This window comes from Hylaeus volcanicus, unplaced genomic scaffold (assembly GCF_026283585.1).
Source record: "Hylaeus volcanicus isolate JK05 unplaced genomic scaffold, UHH_iyHylVolc1.0_haploid 12237, whole genome shotgun sequence".
Taxonomy (NCBI): Eukaryota; Metazoa; Arthropoda; class Insecta; order Hymenoptera; family Colletidae; genus Hylaeus; species Hylaeus volcanicus.
In genome coordinates this window covers 2297743-2324519 of record NW_026533172.1, presented here as the reverse complement: position 1 = coordinate 2324519, position 26777 = coordinate 2297743, and the positions used below count along the sequence as shown (strand labels likewise).

The window sequence follows — 26777 nt, the reverse complement described above, 5'->3', positions numbered from 1 at the left end:
ATTAACAAACTGCGTACTAACTCTCCTTGTATAACTCTACTCATTATTCACGTTTTATTTATAAATTAAAAAATGACTGAAATTATTTTTGTTTTTAATAATTGTTAATTAAATTTTTCTTTTTGTCACATATAAAATACCAAAGCGCCTTAAAGGGGTTTTACAAAGAAGATAAACTACATAAAATGTTTGAATTTCGTATACTCAACTTATTTGCTCAGCTGTAAGACATACACCTGCACTTAATAACGAATTTCAAATTTTGTGTTTCAACAGTTTTTACTCGTTTATGGAAAAGAACTGCATTTCATTCTCAAACCTTTCAAAAATTTATAAATAGTTCCAATTTAAGACGAACATAATCCACAATATATAACCCTATAGGCATTAAAGTTATCGACTAATTGCCATGTTCAATTACTGACAAACCTGAAACAAGATTATATTTTTTATTAAACACTAAAAGAAGGAAAATTTTTTTCTGGAGTCGTAAAAATATATTTCCTGGAATCACTCTACATACAAACTGAAACCGAATATTACTTATACGTTGCTTAAGCAACATCAGAGACTCCGTTTCATTCCGTCCTATTTTCAGAGAATCTGCTGCAAAACCGAATCATCAAGTCTGAAAAAATTGCTCATGTGGTAGCGCTATACAGTTGATCTTCAAACATACTCAGTTTAATCTAGCAATCAAAAGTGTAATCATGTAAAGCATTCTATAGAAATTTAATAAAACATTGGATGTCTGTCGTTGGTGCAGTCTCTATTTCCAAGAACATCATGTGTCTAACGTCGTCAAACATTATTACAAAAAATGTCTCCCAGTGTCACTTTAACACAATTAGGTTTCCACATTAATTTTAACAAATATATTCTATATTCTTTTTTTGTTTAACGTTAAAAAAACTGTTTTACTCTGTTTACATTGTCACTCTTCCTTAATAATTAGTTTTTGTAAGCAAAGCCTTTTCGGACCTTTCTTTAAAAAAAATCAATTTTCTAATTGTTCCTTAACTACGGTAAAATCTTCATTTCACCGCTATTGTATCTAAGTGAATCATCAAATTCTATTTCGTTTTTGTAACTAACTACTTGTCTTTTTAATCATTTTAAAAATAACTATATGACACTTAAATTTTGATGAGTTTTTCGCTTATGTATGCAAAGTAATATGTCAGATATCTAATGTATATAAATTGGTATCTTCTTTTGTTGCCACATCTAATTATTAAGTTTTCAATTCATTATAAATTTTATAACATTTAAAAAATGTTTGTTAACAATCTTAATGCGTTTATCTCTTCTCAATGCTACTATACATGCATACGGTAAAATGATTAAGTCAAATATATTTTTACCAACAAATAGTAAAATTTAAAAATACATTTCTTTATTAAAAAAAAAATAGACTTGTGAATATTTCTAATCCCGTTAAAGTTTTTTTTTATAGAATAAGTTTCCTGTTAAAATGGCAAATTACATACAAATGAATACTAATAATTTTTATTTATTGTAATTTTAAAATATAGCAACACAAAAAGCATTAAACCTAAAAAATTTGTTTTTTTTATGATTGAGTAAAATTTTTCCGTATCCATAAAATTAGTCAAAATTAGTCATTAACGTTTGCTTTATTATATTTACATCAAAAAAAAAGGATAATTGTACAGTTAACTTGATTCAACGTGCTACACAAAAGAATAAATAAACTTTACATTTCAGTTGTTCACGTCTGTTTCAAATCTATACCATAAATCGTTACATTATGAGGCATCGTTTTGGTACTCATAGTTCAGCTTAATAGTCTATCCCTAGCGGGAAACTCTAAATGAAACAAAGAGTTTTGGCATTCCGTAAGCGACTCATCACTAGGATTCGGTTTTAGCACACTGCTCGAGTGATTGCAGACTTTGACTAGAGATTTTCCAAAAAAATTTCTCATTCTTCAAGTCTTTCCTCAGGACTCCATCTATTTAACGTCTCCAATAGTCGAAACATTCAACTTTAGATTCTTGAATGAGAGACTCCTTTCACATAACCTCTCCGATGGTCGACAACTAAAAATCTTTTTTCTTCCGAATAATAATTTAAAGAACTTAAATATCCCCTGTGTATCTGCAATGAGAATCCGAATGAAAATGATTATGGAAATTGTCATGTAGTGGTTTTGTGTTCCACACTGTCCTTGTGTCTTTTTCTGCTTCGTATCTCATTCGTTAGTTCTCTTTCTCTCCTCTTGTTGATCTGGCGAGCGGTTCGCAATCCAATTGCTGTCGCGAAAGGACTGGCGTACCAATAAACTGCAGGTTGTTTAGCTCCAATACTGTCTACCGTTTTCGTCGAATGTTTTTTGAAGATTCGGAAGCGCGCTTTTACTGCAGTGGTGTTGGTGTTTGAACATAGTTAGACAAGGCTATGTCGTATCCGGTTCCAAATGTTGCAAAAGCTGCTGCAAGATGTTTATCCTCGTCTTTCGTCCATCTACCTGTAATGTATGTACGGCTCCCATTGCTTGTTCTTATTCGCTTTGGGCGGGCTGTCTAGGAGGAAGGTCTCCTGACGGGGATAAATGTTGTTCGATTTCTGATATTCATTTTTGCAGAGAGCGTCGCGCTATTCTGAGGTCGCTAGGTCGCATGAAATATGGGTTGTGTATGTGTAATGTAATGCTGTGGGTGGTAATTCCTTCAATACTTGCCGTATTCGGCGTATTTCTTCCCTATTTGTTTGCAGTATCTGAGTCTACTCGAAGAGTAAGTCGCTCACAGGCGTTATGTAGATCCCGCGCCCTTGGTAGTTCACTGGGCTTCATAATTTGTAGCAGGTAGAAAGAGGGATCTTCACGCGCGCTACTTCACATTTGAAGCTGTGAGAGCCTGCGTCTGAGGAGGAGTCCTACAAGCAACATGCTTTTGTTGTTGTGTTGGATGGTCCCAACCTGCAGAGTTGGTAGATAAGTAAATATCGGCGTTATTCTCTGCACGAAATTTGGCTGGTCCATCCGATATATTTGTCCGCTTCTTGTTGTTCGCATCGTAAATGTTAATACGGCATCTTTCAGTCTCATTTGGAAATATATCCATTCACGGATGCTCGACTTGGCTTTGTGTGGGTTATCCGTCACCTTGCGATTTTGTGAATCTTTTAAATCTGATTCCAACCGGTCCACAGAGCTTGTTATTTTTTTTTCGCCAAGCGGATGTGTGTCATGCGTGTGTTTTTATAACGTTTCAAAGAGAAATATGTCCTTTTTGTGACTGAAATTTTTCTCAAAGGATTTGATGATAATTTTAATTACTCAGTAAATCAGATTATGTTAAAAACTCGTTTTCCTTTGTATTTCCACTCCGTGGATGCATTTGAATGTGTGAAAAATAAGTCTTGCAACTGTGTGCTACATGCGTACGTACAGAGGGAGGTTAAGCAGCGCTACAGTTATTCCTTTGTACACTCTAGTCTACCCAACGCTCCTGATAAGTTGTTGTAGAATCGGAGTTGAAAGATCATCGCATTTGTTAGTGATGTAGCGCTTCCAGGGATCGTAGCACTTCTTTGCATAGTACACCGCATGTGATTCCCCGTGTGATGATCTATATTCTGAGGTAGTTGACTGGAGTTGTGTGTGATGGTTCGGTGTTTTCAGATGTGTAGAGTGCTGCTGGTTTATTTTTGCATATGAGTTTTTGTGTCTTATCAGTGTTGAGTCCGCCTCTCCATTCGACTGACCAGATTTCTGTAAGACGTAATCTCAATTCTCGAGATGTTGTATTTGAGTCTATGAGTAGTATATCTACAGCGTACAAGAAAGTTTTCAATTTTTTCATGCCATATGTCCACCGTCTCCTATCCGCTTGACAAAGTCGTTCATGGACATTGCAAAGAGCCAGGGTTATAAGATTTTTTCTAGTGGCACTATAGTAAGAACAAGAAATCTTTTAGTTCCTATACGTTCTTCCATTCGGGATAGATTGAGTTCTCATATTAGATCTGCTAGTTAGGGGCAGTGGACTCTCAGGTAACTTGTGGCACGATGGGCTACAATTGCTCGAGACATTCGGTCAAATGCTTTAATCATCTGAAGATATTTCATGTAAACACATTTTCCTGTTGCTTCTGAGCCGTGAAAGGTGAGTTAAGTGAGTGATAGCTGGCGTTTAATGGACTTAAGAAATCAGAATCTTCCTTGTAAGCAATGCATTATATCAGGTTTATTGATTTTTGTCAGTTTGTATAGTGACTTAGTAATGATTTTCTTAAGCATCTTTTGGCTTGTCGGCAACACCATGAGCGCTCGCATATTAAATGGAGATTTAAGAGCTTGTTTCTGAGAGATTGCAACAAGGCGTGCTTCAGTGACTTGTTCGCATCCATTTTGAAGGATGTAATTAAATGTTTTTTTATTATTTTCTAGCCCCGTGTTGCTGGTTTGCAAGGGTTCGACTGCTTCCGCTGAAATATAATCTTCCCCAGGGGATTTCTTTTAGCGTAGGTCTTTTATTGCGTCTTTTATTTCTTTTGCAATGAGATTGCGATCTAGCTTTTGTTTGGATCGTCGAGTGTGGACGTATGTACTGATATCGGGTTCTGCTGTTTCTTCTGATTTAATGAGATCTTAGGCTTTTGGTTCCTAATCAGAGCAGTGCCTTACATGGCTTCCATATACATAATTATATGCTGTTAAGATTTCGCTGTCCGTTACGCTTATCGTGCTGACTGCTGTGAGCAATTTACGCATTATATTGATCACCGTCCAATTTTGCTTTGTGAATAGGGGTAGTTTTCGAACTTTTCTCTCCCATGCTTTCATGCAAAAATGTCTAAAGGCGGCTCTTATTTTTATTACTCTTACCAATTGTTCTTGGCTTCCGTGTTGAAAGATTTTGGTTTGACGTCTGATTTTTCTGACGTTTTTTCTAGTACTGTGGGGTAGTTTATTCTTATTGCCGTGTTCAATAAATCCAACATGTTCACATCCTGCGTGTATTATTGCGTCGTCGAGTAGGGTGCCCCTTTTAACGAGTTTCTCGACTTCTTGTTAAAACGTTCTTCGTATTTTGGGTGCGCAAAGGCGGACCCAAGCTATTTCGTTTTTTATAATAATTCGTTCAACTCTCACTCCCTCCTTATACTCTATGATTAACCTTGCGTGTCTTTTACTCGGAAATTGCAGATTAGTACTTGTGCAATTTATTCATCTAGTGAAGCGAAGATCAATATTGGTTCCGGGCAGTCTTCTCGCATCCAATGGGTTTTCATTCCATCATTGTTTAATTTAAGGTTGCTGTTATTTGCCAATTACTTGAGATATTTGCATCTCGGTTCTCCCTGAGGAAGATTGAAGTCGCCTTTGCGAAGCAGGTAGGGGATTTCGACAGTGTTTCATAAATGCTGGAAGGAAATTTTTCTCTGAATGGGATGGTGTTTCTTTTAGCATCAGCCGTTATGCATGTGAAGACAAAGTGATATGTTGCGGATAGATTCCATGATGCTAATGACTAGCTGAGATGCTTTTTCTGATGAAGCTTTACTTTGAACGCTACTAACAGTGCTTCTTAGAGTAAGGCTCCAGATCCTCCTTTTCATTGCAGTAACAGTGCAGCCCATTTAAATTTACCTAATGTAATGACTTCATGTTTGGAGTGGTGGCTTCTTTCCGCAAGGAAGCATATATTGATGTTTCTTCCAAGCATCCAGTCAATAAGAATAACACAGTGTGCAGTGATCACTTTCCTATCGTTCACCATGCCTATACGCAGTTTACTTTGGACTGTAATTTGATTTGAGGTTGTTTAAAGTAAGAGATTTTCTTTTGAGGGACATTCGCGGAAGGTAGACTTTGTACGAACTACAGTAACATACATGCGACTCTGGCATAATTGTTTTTTACGTTGTCATTTAAACGACTCGGGGAAAGGGGTTGGCACTAAAGCGAACAAAAATAAGTCGGTGCTTGCAGTGTACATGCGAGCTAGAAGAGGGCACCGAAGTTTTCATGCAGCTCTGCATCATGCATATGCTAGGTGGCTGTGGTTCATTTGCCTTTGGTGAGCCCGCATAAATTTGAATCTGTAGTACATGTCTTTCGGCCTGTGATGCATGCAGAAAGAAGGCTGTTTTTAGCTTCAGTGTCATTTTGACCGTTTCTAGAAATCCTATAAACATTGTAAAGAGTTCCAATCGGTGGACAATCCATAATTCCACATTTTGAGAAAAAAACTTTTATTTAACACTAATTTCAATATTAAATCTACAAAAATTTTAAAAAAAACTCAAAAACAACAAAAGTGCTTATTCCAACACTTTTCGGACATCAACAAGATTTTCTTACGACTGAACTAATTGTCCTAGACAGTCTACTTTTTTAATCATAAGATTAGTGTCGAAATTACAATAAAATTTAAAAACTCTTGCGCACCACGTAAATGCAGAGGAGTTGGGGATATTTAAACGATGAATCTCTTAGGATATAAGTTATACTACAAACGCTTTAATAAAGCTTTAAATGTTTTTTAAAACTAGAAATAAAGTAAAAATTGAATTCATTAAAAATTTTTCAATGTTGCACGATTATTCCAATGTCTTTTTCATGCTTTGTTTGTTAATATATTAACCCTGATAACCTTTTTCGCAGCACAAATTAAAAAAAAAAGAAAGTATTTTTTTTTAAATAATCAAAATATAATAATAATTTTTTTTTTTAAGCTAGATAAGATTCACACATGATCTAAAAGAATTGCTTATTCGATCAATGTCCCAGAGGTCATCAACCTTTTTAAATGTTATCACTTATATATGTTTAACCTTTTTTTTACTTTAACTAAAGGTTTTTTTTACAGTGAATAATTTTCTTTTGAGTCTATGATAATTTAATATTTTGGGAAACTGCAAAGAAAAGTTTTTCTTGCCATGTAAAATCTTTTCACAAAAAATTTTTTGTTCACAAAAACTTATAATTAGAGATATTGTAGATAAGAGAGAGGTTTATAAATTGAAAACTGTTAGAAAGCAAAACAACGAGTCAATTATGAATAGTAGATATATTCGCTCTTTGAGTGCCTTAGTCAGTTACCCTATGTAGTTGCGACAATGCATATTAGATAGAAATAAATATTACAGACACTCTATAACTACTAAATCACATAACATATTTCTAATAGACTAATTTTAATTAAAACATTACGTTCATTGGAGAACAAAAACCTAAACTTTTTCCAAGAGGTAAAATTATTGCACTAAAATTTCGAACGATACATTTTCAGATTTAGCTAGTAGAACATCAGCTTCAGTCGCTTATCTTACGATAATAATTTACAGGATGACTACATTTTTTTATTAAAGTATAGTCTAAGCAAACGCATGCTTTTACCTGAATTTTTTTTTTAAAAGTTATTCTTACAAAAAATTTATCCAAAATTTTGTAAATAGCCATTGATTAATCTGAACACTTGATAGACAAAATCATAATTTTCTCCATTTTGTTTAATCCATAAAGAATGTATGTATCGTATACAAAATTTTTGAATCAACTTATCATCTAGAACACTACCAGTGTTTTTGTCTGAAATTAATTTGTAAGAACATCTGAGCGATTTCAGCGTGTCTTATCCTTAAATTTAAATTATCACATAGCCGAATCACAATTTTTTTCTCGAAATATATTAAAGTTTATCAGCAATAGGTTACAAAATCAACACTTTTTTTTTGGAAAAAAAGATATTGTGTGTATATATATATGTGTCTGTTCAGCATGTTAATGTCTACTAGTAATATCACAAAAGTTATTGTCTATTGTGATCTGTTTTTTTTACAAAAAAATGCGACAAATGTTTCAAAAATAACGATTCAAACTAAGATGTCACTTATAAATGGTAAAAAAGATTGATGTTAAAACTGTCGTCCCATATAATAAATGTATTCATGAAAAACTTAACATAATGATACAAAAGACTTGGAAGCGAGATCGTACTAATATTAAAAAGAAAATGCATTTCAACACATAATTAATTTTTTTTGATACTACCTTTCTATAAAAAGAAAAACATACGCGTTTTTGTTAAAACATAATAATTTTAAAAAACAATAGATTGAAATGTTTTGTAGGGTCACTACAGCATGAAATTTTTTGAGAGAATGTTAACAAATCAGTAACGTCATTTTACTGACGGTAGGAAATAATGCTTAAGGTGATCAAATCTACATTCGACATGTGTTTATGCCTACCTAATTGAATAGAACCCGATTACAACCTTATACAAACATCCTACTTTGTCAAGAAAACTATGTATTAGTTTCATCACCCACTGTTATCTTTAAGCTTGTCATTAAGGACAGAAGTACACAGCTGCTAGCTAAAGCTGGAACCAGTAAAATAGCTACTATTTCATTCAAAATATTTCTTTTAAAATTCTATTAGTTTAGAAATCTTAAGCCCAAAAATGTCTAATTCTGGTGTTGATAATACTTTAGGAGATTTTTTAGCGAGTCATTCTCAGTGCTACATTAAGAATGTTTGCGTTATAGCTCATGTGGATCATGGTATGCGTAAAGTAGATCACTAGCATCAAATTTTTGCATTATAAAAAAATCTTTTAAAATTCTTTAACAGGAAAAACATCCATTTGTGATTTTCTAATATCGACAAATGGTTTTATAACCCCTGAATCAGCAGGCAAAGTACAGTTTTTGGATTCTCGCGAAGACGAACATCGTCGTAGTATAACCATGAAATCAAGCTGCGTTGGTCTTCATCATAAAGTGTCTGACTCCTTGGAATCATACTTGATTAACCTAGTTGATTGTCCTGGACACGTAGACTTTTCATGCGATGTAAGCACCTTTGTACTATTTCGTAAGATTCTTTACAGTACCCTTGTATAGGTAGCATCAATGGTTAATATATGTGACGGTGTACTTTTAATAATCGATGTCGTCGAAGGAATTCGTTCTCAAACAAAGCATGTTGCTGAGAAAGCATACAAGGAACGTTTACAGTTTATTTTAATTTTTAACAAGTCAGCATATATATTGATGTTTAGGACATTATGATGTTTTTATAATTTCATCTCATATCAATCCGTGTAGAATGGACAAGTTATTTACTGAATTAAAGTTGTCTTCTATTGAAGTTGTCGTGTACATATCAAATTTAATTCAACAGGTAACGGCAATACTTTCCGCATCACGAAGTATTCAATGAATTAGTTATAGGTTAACACGTTATTCGAGCGTTTTGTTCCCGAGAAATCTTTTAGAGAAACGCCGGATACAACACTGAGAGTTAACAAAGAAACAAATTTAGTAAAAGCATCCTATGTGTCATGTTTGTAGAGTCACCCTATAGCAGCTCAATCAAGTGACCCATATGTTCAATTTTCGCCTGAAAAAGGTTTTATGATCTTATATTATTTCTTAAATTAACAAAACGAAATTATATGTGAGTCTAGGAAATGTTGTATTTTGTTCTGCTCACGACGGATGGGCTTTTACGCTTCCGTACATTGCTAGCAACTTAGTAAAAAAACTCAACTTAGGAAATAAGGTAAGTTGGGGCAATAGTATATACTGTTGTTGTACTTTAAAATGAAGTCTATTTTTCATTTTTTTGAAATAAAAAATATAGGTATCTACTAAAATAACAAAAGCTTTATGGGGGTCCCATTATTTAAATTCTAAAACCTTTACCGTTAGTACAAAACCTTTTTATACAAACCAACCAACAATGGCTGAAAAGCTTGTTTTTGAACCAATTCAAAAGGTACGCTCAGTTTAAAAACTATTAAATATTTCTATTGCACACTTGATAAAAGATGTACCAATTACTCCAACAATGCCCGAATCTCAGTGGTATGAAGAAAACATTGGAAATGTTATCTATTGACTATAATACCTCTTCAAACGAAACTTTGACTGCACGAAGTGTATTTTCTAAGTGGTTTCCTTTAGAGAAACATTTAATGGTGTGTTATAAGTAAAAAAAGTTAATCTGGTTTCACTTGCTTGTTCTGTTGAATCAATAAACAAACGCAGAATACTATAATAAATATTTTACCTAATCCCCCAAATGCAATGCGTAACCGCATTCAGCGAATGTTTGCTTCTTCTACCTGTATCAATAGTTCTCATGAGCATTATAGAAAAAATGTATTGGATAAGGTGTTACCATTGGTAAAAAATTGTAGTAGTGATCCGAGTACCGTTGTTATCGTTTATATAACCAAGTTCCTTGGTGCAAATCTTCGGCTAAATACACTTACTGAGGATCATTCATGTAAAAATCTATGGCTGTTCTATAAAAAATTCATACATGAGCCTGACGTAGGTAATACTTCGGATCAACAGTACGTAGGATTATCACGTATTTTCTCTGGTATTTTAAGAAGTGGTATGATGCTTTATCTCTGTAAAAATTATTCAGTGCAGGTAGGTTCAAAACCTACAGATTTTTCAATAGTGTATCTTTGTGTTGCCTTTCAAAGTATTTTGAATCATCTGCACACGGTCCGTCCTGCAAAGCCTCTCATTGTGTGTATGAAGTTTCAAAAATTTATCTACTTCAAGGACGCGATTTATTACCTGTACAATCAGTTAGGTTTTTTGCATTCTTATGCTGAATATTATTTTTATAGCGGAATTCCGTATAATGTTTGTTTTGGATTATTTTTGTCCCTACAGGTTTGCGCGGGGCATATTGTGGCAGTATATCTCACACTTCAAACTCATTCAAAACACCATAATAGAAGCTCTACACAAGAAAATACCACACTATCGAATGTTAACGCACAGATAACTTCATGGAAAGAAAATGTATATCATTTACCCATGCACAACTGCAACTGTTAGATAGTATGCAAAAATCAGTGCTTCAGGTCCATTTCTCAATTCATGACACTATCAACTGATGTGAGTTGCCCCCCTATTCTGGTTCCAGACGTCACGGTGAAATGTTTTATTATACGACATTATCTACAATAGTGTATAAATTCATTTTTCCTAGAGAAATCAAGCCATTGTCCGTGTACAACTAGAACCAAAACACATCGACAATTATTCATTGTTACTACACGGTTTGAAAAATATGTATCAAGCGGATCCGAGCCTTGAGGTATGCCTCTAGACAGATTCTTCTATTCGAGATTTCACATCAGGTGGATGTTAGTACTCATGGAGAGCTTATTTTAAGTTGCTTTGGTGAAGTTCATTTAGAGAAGTGCATCAATGATTTGGAAAACGTTTATGCGAAAATTCCGGTACAAGGTATAAATTAGCTTTCTAATTATTCAATGACTATTTTCGGATCAGTTTCTGATCCAATTATCTTTTTACGTGAAACTCTCTACGGAGGCGATAATTTAAAAAATTCAAACTCTACATTATCGAGTCGTTTACATCCATCGTCTCTAGTGACCCCGTTTCCCCCCTGGAATTGTGATAAAAATAATCACATTAAGCTCGACTGTTCTACTTTGACAGCACAAACAATGTCATTCAATTCTTATTTTGCTGAGGGGATACTTCAAGAAACTAATTTACTTTTTAGAGTATTCGCAGAACCACTTCCTGGTCAAGGTGAGTTTGAAAGTGACGACATTTAAAAATAATTTTTTCTTTTTAAGTTTTACTTTGGTTAGAAGCTAACGCAACTGAGTTGCAGCATTACGTCAATTCTATACCGTTTTCATCGTGGACGTGGTCTATGGAAAAAACTATACGATCACTATGGACACCTTGCAAAAGTACCATTAAAAATATTCAAAAAACAATTCAAGCTCCTGATATATCGTTATACTATGATAACGATGAAAAACACAATAATTTAATTTCAAAAGAACCGCCTAGTAACATCCTTTTAGGAGTGGATGTAAATGAAGGAGGACGTAATCTACTTTATTTACGTAAAGGAAGTTTTACCCATTCAAATGGTTAGTAATATATTACAAAAATTCTTTTTTCCCAGTTACAAGCATGTGATATTTTAGATGAGAATCTACATACAGAAAGTAATGTTTTGAAAGCTTTACAGCCCTTGCTTGGGTCTATTCGCACAGGATTTCAACTTGCCTGTCGAGCCGGTCCTCTTTCGGAAGAAACGATTTTGTATGGCGTAAAATTAATTATTTGCATGCTAACAATATGTCTTTTAGAGGCGTTGCTTTTTCTGTGAGTATTGATTGTGAAGCTAGAAAAGAAGTGACTGGGCTTCAGTCAACTCCTTATAGTTTTCAAAAAAGCGAACCGGTATTATGCCATGAAACGAATTTGTTCACTGACATGTTGAAGACTAATAGTACTAATATTGGGAACGAATCATCTCCTGCTTTGAATCAATACAGCTTACACAGCTATGGAGCAGTAAGTAGAGCATTTTTTTACTACTAGAATCTTTTTCCTTATTTTCTACTATTACAAACGTAGACTATTAGTTTTTTTCGTGATCTTTGCCGACAAAGTTTTTTACAACGAGGTCGTTTACGTATTTTTGAGGCTATGCTACATCTAGGTAATTAAGTTTTCTTTGTGAAAACAGAAATGAGAAGTTGATCCTGAATCATTCAAGTAGAGCTTGTATGCGATCAAGGAGTTTTAGGGAAAGCATATTCTGTATTATCTAAAAGACGGTCACAAATTATTTCTGAAACTATTAATGACCAGAATTTGACCTTCAATGTAAACGTTTTCATCCCGATGTCGGAATCTTTTGGTTTAGCTAAGGAATTGAGATCAAAAGCTAGTGGACACATTACATTACAACTTCAATTTTCCCATTGGAAAATGAATACCGAAGAACCATTTCCAGAAACCTGCCTAACATATGAGGTAACTACGTTACACGACTCAAAATTTGCGTTGTCTTTAAAACAACATGAATTTTGGAGTTCTTCAAATTCTTTAATTCACTGCAAAATAGATATCAATTCAAGTGCCCACTTGAAATTAAGCAGTAATCCATTACTTGTCATTCAATGCATCAACACTCATAACAATCTTTGCTCTCTGCTTGTTTCGTTCTTTACTTAATAAAAATGAATAAAGAAATAACTAACAGTACACTACAAGTATCCAATCTTTTTGATTTGTTTATACTTATGATAGGATGTCGAACGAAACGGACAACAAACAAGTAAAGAGTCTTGCACCGCTCGTAAATTAATTTATGATATACGAAAAAGAAAAGTACATTTTGATTCTTTAGAATGTGCTTTGAATTGCTTTACTATAGGGGCTTATTCTTGACAAGAAGGTGGTGCAAACCTCAACAAAGCAGCGGACATTAACCAAAAATAAATAGGCCAAAACGAACTTTTTTGATAACAATTGTTTTCGTTCAGTATATATTACACCTATTTCATGTGATTTTGACAGATTACTACCCTTCCCCCCTCACAAAAAAAATACATACTAGCATAATGTTAAAATGCTACAAAAAAAAAATTCATTTTGTTAAAATCGATAAGACATCAATATTTTGGTTTAACACGAACTCTATCACAGCATCTGTGAAAACATTCATGCTTTGAACTCTGATCCTTTGAAGTTTTTTTTGATGCAATGTCTTTAATGAACATACTTGTTTTGTTATAACCGAAATAAAGAGGCTGTAAAAAAAACAAAGAACAAAAATAGAATTTTGTATTCAACGTCACTTTCTTTTTTGTATACCTGCCGTAAATATAACAATAATAGCTATACCGACACCAAGAAACGATGAAACTAATTCAACTAACATGGATAAAAAGTATTTTTAAAGAATTAGTACGGACTTTGAACGAGTGACAGTGTTTTGGAGAACTACAATTTGATTGATTTCCACATACATAGTGGAAACATGTTTTTTTCCCAGTCTGACAAAAAAGTGGCAATACTATAATACACCTTGAGACTTTGCTGAGACTTGTAGATTTGCGCCCCTAGAGTCCACAAAACAATTGAACTCGTGTCTAGGGACATTTCTAGATTGATGTGATTTTATTACACGATTTGTTTCAAGATTTTTACTAATGTTACTCGAAACGACTAAGCCATGAAACATATATTAGCAGTTGTTTTTTTTTAATTGATTTTGGAATACAACACTGAGTTTCATAATATTCTAAACAAAAAACCATCTGTTATTTTTCATTAAGAAAATAATTGTGTAAGTGTTTGCACGGTTCTTACATAAAAAATTACGAACCTGTAGTTTATCGAGAATAAGGAAGAACGTCTTTTTGTTTTTTGAAAACATTTAATTAAAAGATTTGCAATCCCAGCGCGTAACAAAAGATTAGATTTGTAGCGCATTGTTTAAACGTGAAAATTTATCAAGAGCAAGCGTTTCTCTTGAATTTTTATACTTATAATATTTATTGCAGAACATTTGAAGATTGCGTCCAGGGAGCAATAATTCGAGCTCGTCCATGATACTTCTGAGGTGCATCCTCATGTCTTCTTGGCTCGTATCGATGACAAGTGAAATTCGATTTGTTCAACGATGCATCGTCACCCACAAGGAAACCCTTAAATAAATTTTTTCATAAAGTGCACGTTATGTTTTTCAAAGTACAATATCCAACACCTTACGTCTGTAGCATAGATACGATTCTTATTTATCAATTCAGTAAAGCGTTTTTTTAAACTGAATCCATTAGTCTTGTCAGAATTGAAATATTTTGGTACACAAGTTCTCTGTGAAATGAAAAAATTTCAAAATTAGTACGATTTGTGGTGGTTGTAGCGTACATCTAGATGGTCCACACGGCCTGCATTGGCGTCAACCATTGCGTTACAAAACGGTCCATAAAGTGTATCCGTTAAAGGAGAACGATTACGTGGAGTTTTGACGACATCCAACATTTTAGCTGTTTCTTTACTAGTCAAAAATCGATCATTCTAAAAATCACACATCCTTTTTAAAACAAAGTGTTGTAATAAAGTAAAAGTCTGGTCAAAAAAAAACATTTTTTACACAAAGGTTGTCTTCATTTTTAAAAGAAGTTGTGACCGATTTCTCACGACGAAAATAAAGCATTTTACCACTGCAATCTTCCATTGCAGATAACTTAGGGTAACCGGGCTTACGAACAATACAAAGTATCACTGGTGATTTTTCGACTGTTTTCCACCGATTTTCAAAAAAACTGCCGTTTTGATTGGAATCGTTCATGTTATTTGAAGTTTGTATACTGTTCTCGTCATTCAATCCACTTAAACTACCTTCCAAAAGTTGGTCGTTTGTTGTAGTAATGTTTTCTGAAATGTTTGCGGATTCGTTCAATCCATTTGTCTTCTTTTGGTTTTGGTCGATATCTGCACCAAATATATTTGAGTCGTCGCGATGTACATATTTTTTTTGACGTAAAGAATGGTTTTCGAAATGTTTTTTGGAATGTTGTGTTAAAACACCTGCGGCTTGTTCTGGAACTTTCAACATTTCATTTATTTTACAGCCAAAAAAAATTATCCAACAATACGTTTTCTTCAATTTTTCTTCCGTTTACGTTACTTTTGATTTTCACTTTTTGTGGATCCAATAGAATTTAAGCACGTTTTCCACACGTTCAAGTACGTTTTCTTTGAAATTGAAACAAACAAAAACATTTTTGTGTAGTAGCCGCCAAATGTCTTATTTTTTCAAACCCTAGAATTACTGAATCACCTTGTCCACATTTAAAAAATTTAAAGAACACTGGACTTTTTAAGCTTATAAGTTCATAAGAATTCATTCGTTTCGTAACACCATTTTTTATCGAATCTCAAAAGGAAAAAATAAAAGCATCGAAATGTATAAAATCAAGTCATCTACCAAAATTCGTTTCGTTTTTTACGCACTTTAAGTAGTAAAAAGTTTTTTTTCTATCCAATTTTTCTTATTTGGTCCAATTAACGCAGTGGCCAAGAATAAAACAAAAAAAATTAATCTTTGTACTTTTTTAAAACAGCAAAAAAAGGTTTTTCTATAAAATGAAAGAGATAAATTAGATTAGAAATGTAATGAAAAATTAAGTTTTTAATTTTTTTTATTAGTTGATGTATTGTAATAATTTAACAAGAAGAAAGGGGTGATGCTGGGGATAGACAAATTTATGCAACAAGCGTTTACACAATATGCGAAGTGGAAACTTTACGCAATTTGACAGTGTTACGCGAATCTTTCAATATATCAGTTACTGGTATTTGTACACCTTTCTCTCTGCAATCTTGAAACATTACAGGAGGTAGGGCATAAAATTCATCCAAGGCAGTAAAAATCATTCCACATGCTACTGGACTATGATCTGAATCGAGTAAAAAGTCTAACAAGATACGTTATGATACAGATAGTATTAAATCATTTAGGTGTGATATCGCGAAACATACTATCTGATGTTGGACAACATGCAACGTAAGTTTTCGGAATTAACAAACAACAACTTTGAAGATCAGGATGTGACCACTTAAGAATACGATCTGTCCACTATACAAAAAAAAAGCATGTTTTCAAAAAACTCAAATTAGTTTCTATGAAAAACTAACGGAAGGTATACGTTGCTCAATTTTCCCTCTTTTGTACCAACGAACTTTAAAATTGACATTATACTGTTTTCGAACCCATTCGGGATCATTCACGTCAACAGGCTTTCTCCCTATAAAAATAATTGTTTTTGTTACGCTGTGTCAATTGGCCATATTTACCAACAAATTTTTTATAGGTAGGAAAAAAAGATATTGGCAACTCCTCAAACCCCTAACGACATGGAGCATCACCAAAGTCAAATATAAAAGTACCCCAGAGTTTTTTTTACTTCATTTTCAAAATCAACATTATACTCTGAATATTTAAGTTCATCAAAAGAACAGACACTTTCAAGATCCTTTTTAACCAAACAATTCACTAAATGTCATGTATCATTAGGAATATGTAGTCCAAAGTAGTTAGAAGAAACATACCAACCCAAACGGCAGGGAGTTCTTGTACACGGAAATTAAAATCTCCAGCCCACACTAAAGATTATGACAAAGTCAATTTGTTTTGAAAAAAAACATACAGATGGCTAATCTATATGATCAATTCAATGATTACCTATATGATGAAATACATCTGTTGGGTCAACATCTGAGAGTCCACTATAAGCTTGTGCTAGTTTTCGTCTTATCAATTCACGAGCTTTAACGCGTGTCTAAGTCAATAGATCATTCCGACCAAGTAGTGTTTGTGAAAAAAAGAAAAAAAAGAAAAAAAAACGTACACTTGGCTTCCCAGTTGGCAAGTGACACGATATGAAGCAAACCACTTGGCCGTAAATGGTTAATATAATAGAAACTGCCCCTTTAGAACCGTTTAATGAACCTTTGGAATGAAAAATAAGAATTTTTTTTATTTTTCGGAAGAAAGAATAATATACTAGGCTACACACGAACTTAAAGAAATTCCTTTTGATGATCCAACTTGAACACAACTCGTTTCCTCTGTACATTTTTCGGAAAGAAAACATGCTATCAACGTGCTTTTTAGTGTCATGTAAGCACCATCCCCTGCATTTTTTTGTTTGAATGAATTGCAAAAGCATCGAAAAATGATGATTAAAATAACGTAAAACATTGCCATGAAGCAGTTCTTACCTAATCCTGAAATTTTTTGTTCATTAAAATGCACCCTATGAAACGTTTGAGAATTCACTCGATTTAAATAAATTAATATCGCATTTAGTAATTCATCAGCTTATAAAGAAATTATATTGATTCCATTCTGTCATACAACTTTGAAACCTACAAATGACTTCTTGTAGAGCAATAATGTAAATATCATAACCTGGTGCTGTAAAAAAAAAAGGTACAATTTACTATTCTTTACATAGTTGTATTTGTTATTTTTCCTTAAATCACACACTTTTAACACTTTAAGAAATAACAAAACACTACAATTGATTGACTGTCTATGAATAAAAGAAATATTTTGAATGACTAGAATTGATTTTTCAATCAATGTTTGATAACATATCCACAAATACTTACTTAACCAATCCGACAAAGGTTCTATATCATAAAACCTTTTTCGAAAACTCTTTTCACTCCTATCTTTTGACTCACACAAACTAGATGTGTGTGAACCACTTGTATGAATGTCCTTATCCATTATTGAGCAGCCAAGTTCAGCGTCCGACTCGGACAATCCAAAATTTTCAATTGAGTGTGAATAACATAGATTTGGTTTTCTTAAACTATCTAGAGATAATAGTTCCCTTGAGGAGAACGTGCTCAGTATTTTATTGTTATTTAAATATGACATATAATTTTTGCGAACTTCTTCTCTTTTCATATGATAGTGTTTATCTAAACTACCAATCATTAGATTATTCACATGTTGTGTATCATGTAATGCCTTGGTTTTTGTAAATTTTCGGGATACGTGATTCATATATGCATCAGGATTAGCTAGCATTGATTCTTTTAAGAATTCTCCATACGACGTATTCCTGAAAGAAACATAATGTTACATCAAATTCATTTGAAAAACTTTCTTAACCATGTTCCAACAAAAATATGCAATGGACGCAAACTACTATTTCGAGCGATACTGCCTTTAGGAATCACACGACGAACACCTGTACTGGCAGTAGCTTTACTTTCTTGGTCCATCCGAAAAACAGCATTATACGGATTTCTTAATGCCCAATCATACATAGAAATAGACCCTTTTTTCATGGAACGAGTACGGCATTCTTTAAAAGAATCTAAGGAATGAATGGGTGCGGTACCATTATATCCATCGTCTGACATTGTTGAACCCAGCTTTAAGTATTCCACTCTATGAGACGATTGACGTAACTGAAAAAAATCAATAGAAACAAAAAGACTCAATTAAATACTATAAAGTACAGTTTCGTTTGTTTAATTTTATCTTAATAAAAAAACAACATACGCTTTGACGTTCGCTGGACGAATTTGACGATTTTGGTTGACACGCATAATTATTCACATTTGGTGAAGACGGGCGCTCTGCAGCTTTTATTTCGACACCCTGTTGAAACTTTTGAATTAATGCTTTAACATTAGTTTCGCGTGAGTTTTTTTTTTCTTTTTTTGATTTTTCCATGGAGAGTGGATGATTTGATTGGAGCTCTGTTAAAAGTGTCAATTGAAATTTTCTAAAAATAGAACCAATGGAACCTTAACCTGAAGATAGTTTATATTGTGACATTGGTGAAGTTTTGACCGCATCCGCTAAAATTTTGTGACTCTTAGACGTTTTTTTCGATGTTGAAATCGAAGTTTGAACAGAATCACGAGATTGTAAATACATGGCGCAACTTTAATCCAAAACAGAATTTTAACCAATCTCAATAGGACGCAGTACGTATGATTCTATTGTGATATTCCAAAGTAGGTTTTTTATACGTTATAAAAAAAATTAAAAAAGAATTAAAAGAAGGAATTTCGCGATCGTAAAAACGTATATGAAATCGATTGACATTACGGTTCATCATAAATTTTCAGACTCTATCTGAAACGTCTAATAGCATTATCAACATCCACTTAAAAAATTGAATTAATTAAAAAAATTTGAAAATTATTTATTAAAAAAAAAAATGGTTTTAAGATATTTTACAAAATAGTTTTTAAAAGGAAAATTAAAAGTTATTTAAAGGAACAGAATTTTTAATAGCATAGTTATTTCTTTTCTACATAGCTGTTGACCAAGTCATCATGAAATTGAAAATAACCAAGAGTATTGAAGAATCTGCTTACAAGGCTAAATATTAAAGTAATACGATTTTCATTTTGCTACCATGTAACTATTCCATTGAAGTGAGGAAAAAAAAGATGATAATACAAACAATTTGTTTATTAGTACTCTATACGTGCGACGGTAATTTATTAACGGTCGAAAACATTAGACAGTTCTTCACCTCAAAAAAAAGAAATATCTTTAATTTGCGTCTAAATTAAAAAATTCTTTGTTTATGACGCTTTTCTTTTTTAAATAAATTGCGCGTTATATTTTCAAATATTAATTAACTGACTTAATGTCGATGACATGATCTTTCTTGACTAGTTAAAATTTATGTAAAACCTTATAATTGATTGTATCTTACTGTTCAAATGGTTTTCAACTTAACAAGGGGTTCACGGAAGACAAAGTGGTGTAGCATTTGCCATGTGTTCACATCGAATTATTTCTTTGCAATTTAGGTTGTACATAAGAACATGACTGTATCCTTTGTTTTAACACAAGTATTGAATCAGAATTCAAATTAAAAGAAAGTCAATTAATAAAAAATATTAAAACGTTTCTATTGCATGACACAAAAAAAAATAAATTTTTTTTTCATTTTTTACGAATAAAATCTTCTATTCCTTAAAAACGACGCGTAAAATTTTTTCAAAAAAATTATTATTCTTTTTTAAATCAATTTATACGTCTTTATTCAAAAGGGAGTACAAAGATGAATAAAAAAAATTCAATTCAAGTGTAAAACAATTTTATATAGTCTTATTACATAAAAAAAGAAACATGCTGTATAAAAAACATAAAATTAATTTACCGAAGAAGCATCTGTGCTGTTTGAATTTTATCGTTTTATTTTTGTAAATTAGAATTTATTTTTTAACAGGTTTAAAAATTACCAAAAGTTATCATTGTGCTTATGGTATGATATATGTTTAATTCAAGAATTTAATCGAGTGGTTATTCCATCTATATTCTATGTTATTTGTAGAACTCAAGCGACACACCAATTTGTTCAAAAATGAATCACAAGTAGGAAACCGGATCCTTCATACGACTACATTTAAATATCATTTTTTAGTGTGGCAGAATATCCGCATTTATTAGATACGTCCGTTTATTCATCCCAATCATCAACATGTAAATGTTCCTTTGTTCCAATTAAAACAAGCATTGTCTTAATCCTGCAGTAGATGATATTTTTCAAAATTTAAAGTCTCAACGCCAAGAAATAGAGTCATGGAAACTTCAGCGTAAACTTTCTCTACCGTTTCAACAAAATTTGGTATTAGTAATGCAGGGAATATCAATTAATAATGTTATTTAAAAAACACTGTGGCATGTAGATATCTCATACTTCAAAAAACGAATTGGATTCAGCTGATTTGAAGTATGAAATTCAAAGACTTAAGGTTGCTTTAAAACGTTACCAACAAGCAGATCCTAATGTTGATTTTGTTCATAAGGTAACCAACTAAATTTGACCTTCTTATGTATTTTGTTTTGTAAAGGATTTCTTAAAAGAAAAAAACAATATAATAGAGCTTTTGGAAAGTAAAAATAAACAGATATTTAAAGAGAGAGATGAACTTATCAAAGATCTAGAAACATCAAAGTGGTATAATTCAACTATTTTATCGGAAAGGTAATCATATATAGTGAACTAAGCAATCAAAGATTTTTCGTTGCTAAAAGAAATTTCATAATGTCGTTCTTTTTAAATTAAAAAAAAATATAGATTTGTGTTTAATTTAATTTCTTCTTTAGAGATATAGCGTATGGAGAACTAGAAAACTGCAAGCGGAAGATTGCTGATGCAAATGAGCAACTAGAACACAAAGAAAATTTATGGTAAAAACATAATTAAAGTCTAAAATGTATATATAATTTCTTTTGTATTAGCGCTCAATATTTATACAATCAAAAAATTTTAGAAACAAAAATTGAGGAATTTAATAAACGCCACCAAAAGTTGGACTTCCATATCATGGAAATCGGTGTAATAACATTACTCAACTGCATTGATATCTATACAATATACTTAGGAGCAAAAAACGTCATTTTTGAAAGGGATATCTGAACGTCAAGTACAATTTGATTTCCTATCAAAAAAAGTGAAGCAAACAGAGTAAAAAAAGTTTTTGTAGATCAAAAACATTTTTTTTTTTTATTAGAAAAGCTTTGCTTGATAAAGAGAAGGAGTATTTTGAAATTTGTGAAAAATCACAGGTTAAATCCGAAAATTCGCAATTAAACTTTTTCTTTTACATGTTCTTACGTAGAACCTAGCTCAACAACTTGATGTATCCAATCAAGAGTTGAAAGAAACCCAAGAAAATTTAAACACACAATTGGTACTCATTGAAAATCTTAAAATGAAATTACAAAGTATGGAAACAAGATTGGAATCTTTTCAAAAAAAACAAAAGGAAAAACAAGAACAAGTATAATATTTGATAACAAAAAAAAGTTGGTTTTAATTACTTTTTAGATGTCGCGTATGAAGGATTTATCACAAAAACAAAGATCTTTCATTTTAAAAGTATGCTCATTTTCACATATGTTGATAATTCATTAAAAGCTGTATATGTTTTGATACGCTTTTTTATACAAAAATTTCGTTCAATTTTTTAGTGATAACTGAATGTTTCATTTTTATTTATAGTAGTTTCTGTTGTGTGGCTCAGATTATTCAAATGATCCTTTCTTACACACTGGGCGAAGATACATATGAAATAGTATGTTGTTAAATATAAAAACGGTTATGTGATTAAGAAAAGTGATTTGTATACACTTCTAAATTTTTGAAACAAAATTCTTCTTTCTATCAAATTCTTGTTTAATATATAGAGAAATAATTTTTGGTAATTTTATTTCTTAGAAAACCGCAACAAATGAGTTCGTAAAGTTGAAAGATGAAGACAATTTTCTAGATTTTAATCTCATGGAAAATGCTCTGGTAAACTTTGACGGAGAAGTATTCAAATATACATGCTAATGTGCCACGTTTTGATAGAAATCAACGAATAAATTATTTTAAGGTTTTTTTTTTTGTTACCTAAATCTTCGTCCATTTTTTTTTTCTTTTTAGAATAAAGTAATTAAAAAAATAAAGGACAAATTTGACGCATTGGGAAAAGAATTAGAAAAGAAGAAAAATGATATTCAAAATACAGAAGATGAATGCTCTACATCAAAAGGTCAAGCGAATTTATTGGATGTTGAAATTGAGAATTTAAAGGTAAGCAAAAAACATTTAATAGTCATCGCATAAAGAAAAATACTTTACTTCTAGAGAGCGTTAGAATATGAAGAAAACCAAAATGAAGTATTGATGAGGGAAAACGAAAATCTTATTAATTTACAAGAACACCAAAAAGATATCATACAAAAATTTGAACAATGCGAAATCGATTACGAATTAAAATTGAATCAAAATAGTGACCAAATTCAAAGTTTAACGAATAAACTTGAGCATGAATTGCGAGAAAAACGACGAATTAAATTTGGTCTTCGGTTTGCAGAAAGCAAAGTAGCGGATCGACGGTATGCTATCTTGATAGATCTTTTCTACAGTTGTCTTACTATTTAGAATATCTATTGGCTGGGGTCCAGTGTCGACGGTCCGTGTCTATGATTTAAAAATGATAAAAGGTTTTAACGTTAATATTTTATTGGACAAAAAAAACCCCAAAACATTTCTGTTTAATAAAACAGAACACAAACTAGATATTCAAGTCATACAGGTAAATGAAGTCAAAATTGTTTTATTTGAAGTTTTTATCGTTTTTTAGTTGAGTCCAGACAGGAAATCATTGTATCTGTCAAGGGATCATAAACCTTTTACACAGACGGATAAAATAGAAAAAGTTATTTCTTTTCAAAGCATTGTCCTTTGTGAGTATGGTTATACATCCAGCAGTTTATCGTGGGAAAAATTAGTCAAAAGCAGTCCTTTATTGTGTCAACAAGTAATTTGTAATGTCTGGTGTGAAACGCTTATAATGCTTCATTGTTTTGTTTTTTTTGCTTGTCATGAGACAACACTCATACATGTACATATTCTTTAGGATGGTCACCCTATCTATTGGAGATGTATCTCTTTGTATACAGTACAGAAAGTGTATAATTTTCTATGCCATACTGATGAGGAAGCAGAAGCTATGCTTTTAGTAATTGCACACTATTCTCCAAACTCAATAGGAATAAAATCTCGGTAGCTAAACCCATGCGTTTCGTTTTTATTCATTTATATTTTATTTTTCTAGTCAAGAATTTATTTTTCGGAAAGTAAAGTTGAAACTACAAGAGCATTGTCGACGCCGTGGTATGATTTTTTTGTTAAAAGTAAAAAAAGTTCAATTAAACTATTCTTTAAGGGATACAATTAAAACAACTTTTTCTTGAAGCTATTCGACGTTCCTTGGTTACGTCACCTAATTTTTCTAGACGCTTATCTAAAATAACGAGACATTCCTTGTAAGTAGCAGTCTTTTGGTTGATATCCAATGTCTTTTAGTAATGGCGATATATTTAGTCTATGACATTTTTTCTTCGGTACCTGTGATTTGCTTAGAAACGCTTTTGAAAAAAAAACCAAATCAAAGACAAAGCAACCAGTCATTACATCACGTAAGAAAACAAAACTGCAAAAACATACATTTCATAAATCCATGTTTGGAAATTTATCATTCATATAGACCAACCAAGAAATAAGAAAATGATATTATAGCTTGTTTCTATACAATGTGTCTTTAAATCATTATGCTTTATGGTCAACAGGGTCTGACGGCATAACTAACGATCATACAAGCGATGACACGTTGCAGGAAAGTCTGTCTAATAAGAAGGTTTCTATTCGCCTCAACAATAATTCATATAACAGTAACCAGCAAGATGCTTTACTTGACAAACAAGAACGATTGCCGCCAAACTACTACAATAATACTTTTCCAGATACACCCGACGAATTTTCCAATTCTATTCAAAATGTATCACATAACTCATCACCTAAACAAGCTATGCATCTTCTTACTCAAACAGTAAAAGAGAAGAAGACTGCAGCTTTTTCGCAGAAAAAAAAATCGATTGAAGAGCCCAAAGGAAACAGTAAGACTTTGTATCCTATGAAAATATATTGGTAACTGTTTTTCTTTTTTTCTTAATTGTGCTGTACAGAAATAGTAATGAAACCTTTCAAACACACGGTATCAAAACCCCCGATTGCAAAAAAAAAAGCAGAATTTATTGTAACATCCTAACTCCATAATGTTAAATTTTATTTTAAAACTTTGTGCATTATTGTTTTTGTAAAAGCTATCAGTCGCTCTATTTAACTATTTTTCACTCGCAAAACCGAGTTACTTATTTATTTGAAATGTGCGACATTTAAACAGATGATTAATGAAAACATATTTTTCGTAGTAAAAATTCTTAAATATAATTTCAAAAAAAAAAAACTTCAAACGTCAGAATGGAATTCTGAGGTGGAAAATTTTCATTGGAAAGTTATCTTGAAAAACGTAACATTTGTACAAGCGAGTCCCATAGTAGCTTCCAACCATTCAAGTCCATATTTTTCTAACCGAGTATAGACAACTTTTTCTGTCATAGTTGAAGAGATATTTGTTTTTTTTTTAGCTTCATTTAGTAAAAATAGAGACATTTCACGACGTCTATGTTGAATGGCGGTTGTATGGACTATAAATATTTTGGAAATAAGTTTATCACGATTTTTGTAAGGTTGCAGTAAAGGAACAAATTGTGCATTATGACACGACATACCTAAGAAAAAAATATATGATGCCATTTTTTTTTAATAACATTAAGAATTGATAAAGAAAAAGAATTGACTTTGAATTTTTTTTTGTTACCTTCGTCTACTTCAACAAATGCTTCTGGAGCATGGTTTCCTGTCAAAATATCAACATATAGCCGGTTTTGAGCTTGAATTGGTTCGCCCCAAAGTATTTCATAAAAAGATTGAATAGCGTTCAAGACTAAATTTTTGGAAATATGGTAACGATCTGGAAACTGATAGATGGGTCCTAATTTTTATCGAAACTATCGCTAAATGTTTGCTATGTTACCTTTAAAAGCGAACGTATATGAAGATCTCCTTGATACCGAGGATCTGCTATCATTTCTAATAGTGATGGTTTAATAGATGCTTGTGGTTGTCTCTACGACAGAAAAAAAAAATATGAAAAGAGTAACTTTTTATATTAAAAAATAACGACATTCATTTAAAATATACCATGTCAAAACCTATAATGCTAAAAACTTTTTCAATTTCATTCACAGAGTTTTCATCGTTACAATGATAAAAACGACGGGACGTAGGGAGTGTTGAAACAAATTTTAATAGCAAATTTTTAATTTCGCGTCTAGTTAAGGAATCAGTGGTACCAAGTAAAGTTTTATAAACAAATAATCCTAAAATGAATTCTCCAAGATCACCACCCGGAATCATCATTCTCGGTTCCGCAATACGATCATCCATACAAGCAAACATATGTGTGTTTTGCTTTACAAAAATGATATCTCGTGGTTGCGCATACATTTTTCTTAACGTTTCTGCTTTATAGCTTTTTTTTCCATGGTCCTGTGTTATAAGAATTTTACTTGGCTTACATTGAAATGCATCTGATAGGGGTTCTGATAATGTTTGTGTAGGTAAACGACAATCGCACATAGCCTAGCGGTCATAATATGAAATTGTGTAGCGCACAAACTTTATCGTACTTGATAACGCTTATTTCCTATCGTCAAATGACCATGAAAAAATGGATCGAGTCGTTCAGTCATTCTACTTGCGTTTATTTGACGTAAGACATTTAATAAATAATATAGAAAAACAATACAGAAATAACATAAACCGGAGAAATTGAAATGAAGCATTCGTGTTTTACTAGTATCACATCCCTTTCATTTTTTAAATTTTCTAAAAAAATAAAAACTCTTTCTTTTGTACTCCCGTCTTATAAGTAATCATAAAATTTACAAAAATTCTTTTTTTTTTTGTCGAGCATTATAAAAAAATTATAGATATTTTCATATAGCAAATGTTAAAACCCGACTGATTTTGGCT

The 26777-nt window shown here is 32.2% G+C and overlaps 4 protein-coding genes and 2 long non-coding RNA genes across 19 annotated transcripts; 3 read left to right on the top strand and 3 right to left on the bottom strand.

The window, feature by feature from the left end:
* The first annotated feature begins 1487 nt into the window (after window positions 1–1487).
* On the top strand, window positions 1488–6688 carry LOC128884445 (uncharacterized). Of its 2 annotated transcripts, none has more exons than XR_008459387.1 (3): window positions 1488–4724; window positions 4778–6050; window positions 6109–6688. It is a non-coding gene; the product is annotated as an uncharacterized LOC128884445 (long non-coding RNA). The 2 variants fall into 2 exon arrangements; XR_008459386.1 differs by having other exon boundaries at window positions 1488–5364; window positions 5438–6050.
* Window positions 6689–7757: 1069 nt separating this feature from the next.
* On the top strand, window positions 7758–13349 carry LOC128884259 (elongation factor 2-like). Of its 4 annotated transcripts, none has more exons than XM_054137516.1 (22): window positions 7758–8541; window positions 8612–8832; window positions 8884–9017; window positions 9088–9163; window positions 9214–9282; window positions 9334–9391; window positions 9450–9544; window positions 9626–9760; window positions 9813–9962; window positions 10033–10273; window positions 10325–10809; window positions 10864–10941; window positions 11000–11107; window positions 11151–11259; window positions 11305–11571; window positions 11619–11924; window positions 11982–12099; window positions 12147–12354; window positions 12418–12502; window positions 12560–12819; window positions 13096–13176; window positions 13223–13349. In XM_054137516.1, exons 1-22 carry the CDS (start codon window positions 8442–8444, stop codon window positions 13289–13291), a joined length of 3453 nt encoding a protein of 1150 aa, XP_053993491.1. In that variant the 5' UTR covers window positions 7758–8441; the 3' UTR covers window positions 13292–13349. The 4 variants fall into 4 exon arrangements, with proteins under 4 accessions (XP_053993491.1, XP_053993492.1, XP_053993490.1 ...); XM_054137517.1 differs by lacking the exons at window positions 13096–13176; window positions 13223–13349 and having other exon boundaries at window positions 10325–10425; window positions 10482–10589; window positions 10678–10809; window positions 12560–13024; XM_054137515.1 differs by lacking the exons at window positions 13096–13176; window positions 13223–13349 and having other exon boundaries at window positions 12563–13024.
* On the bottom strand, window positions 12474–13064 carry LOC128884261 (uncharacterized). The gene is made up of 3 exons (XR_008459317.1): window positions 12956–13064; window positions 12663–12899; window positions 12474–12610 (listed from the first exon to the last, which is right to left on the bottom strand). It is a non-coding gene; the product is annotated as an uncharacterized LOC128884261 (long non-coding RNA).
* Window positions 13292–19567, bottom strand: LOC128884260 (uncharacterized). 6 transcript variants are annotated; one of them, XM_054137522.1, is made up of 20 exons: window positions 19135–19567; window positions 18881–19080; window positions 18485–18786; window positions 17974–18434; window positions 17732–17776; window positions 17380–17679; window positions 17208–17308; window positions 17042–17138; window positions 16909–16962; window positions 16764–16852; window positions 16654–16705; window positions 16495–16604; window positions 16339–16435; window positions 14948–16274; window positions 14722–14871; window positions 14563–14667; window positions 14177–14498; window positions 13663–14092; window positions 13571–13598; window positions 13292–13497 (listed from the first exon to the last, which is right to left on the bottom strand). In XM_054137522.1, the coding sequence occupies exons 1-14, from the start codon at window positions 19259–19261 to the stop codon at window positions 16078–16080; spliced, it is 2232 nt and encodes a 743-aa protein (XP_053993497.1). In that variant the 5' UTR covers window positions 19262–19567; the 3' UTR covers window positions 13292–13497; window positions 13571–13598; window positions 13663–14092; window positions 14177–14498; window positions 14563–14667; window positions 14722–14871; window positions 14948–16077. The 6 variants fall into 6 exon arrangements, with proteins under 6 accessions (XP_053993497.1, XP_053993494.1, XP_053993498.1 ...); XM_054137519.1 differs by having other exon boundaries at window positions 13292–13598; window positions 13663–13910; window positions 13976–14092; XM_054137523.1 differs by having other exon boundaries at window positions 13292–13598; window positions 17380–17493; window positions 17581–17679; window positions 19135–19566.
* An 878-nt stretch (window positions 19568–20445) lies between these two features.
* LOC128883756 (myosin-11-like) lies at window positions 20446–25004 on the top strand. Of its 4 annotated transcripts, XR_008459093.1 has the most exons (25): window positions 20446–20609; window positions 20679–20719; window positions 20769–20827; window positions 20878–20978; window positions 21034–21153; window positions 21199–21332; window positions 21455–21538; window positions 21590–21686; window positions 21733–21815; window positions 21862–21916; window positions 21970–22131; window positions 22179–22229; window positions 22375–22425; window positions 22569–22646; window positions 22779–22928; window positions 22983–23233; window positions 23280–23433; window positions 23482–23658; window positions 23758–23903; window positions 23956–24014; window positions 24067–24166; window positions 24264–24319; window positions 24470–24520; window positions 24573–24796; window positions 24866–25004. XR_008459093.1 is itself a non-coding variant. In XM_054136443.1 (24 exons), the coding sequence occupies exons 1-24, from the start codon at window positions 20607–20609 to the stop codon at window positions 24946–24948; spliced, it is 2616 nt and encodes an 871-aa protein (XP_053992418.1). In that variant the 5' UTR covers window positions 20446–20606; the 3' UTR covers window positions 24949–25004. The 4 variants fall into 4 exon arrangements, 2 of the variants coding, with proteins under 2 accessions (XP_053992418.1, XP_053992416.1); XM_054136443.1 differs by having other exon boundaries at window positions 20878–20972; window positions 24470–24796; XM_054136441.1 differs by having other exon boundaries at window positions 24470–24796.
* A 180-nt stretch (window positions 25005–25184) lies between these two features.
* Window positions 25185–26639, bottom strand: LOC128883757 (uncharacterized). 2 transcript variants are annotated; one of them, XM_054136445.1, is made up of 6 exons: window positions 26432–26639; window positions 26321–26384; window positions 25944–26266; window positions 25777–25869; window positions 25561–25720; window positions 25185–25471 (listed from the first exon to the last, which is right to left on the bottom strand). In XM_054136445.1, the coding sequence occupies exons 1-6, from the start codon at window positions 26585–26587 to the stop codon at window positions 25185–25187; spliced, it is 1083 nt and encodes a 360-aa protein (XP_053992420.1). In that variant the 5' UTR covers window positions 26588–26639. The 2 variants fall into 2 exon arrangements, with proteins under 2 accessions (XP_053992420.1, XP_053992419.1); XM_054136444.1 differs by having other exon boundaries at window positions 25944–26384.
* Window positions 26640–26777: the final 138 nt, after the last annotated feature.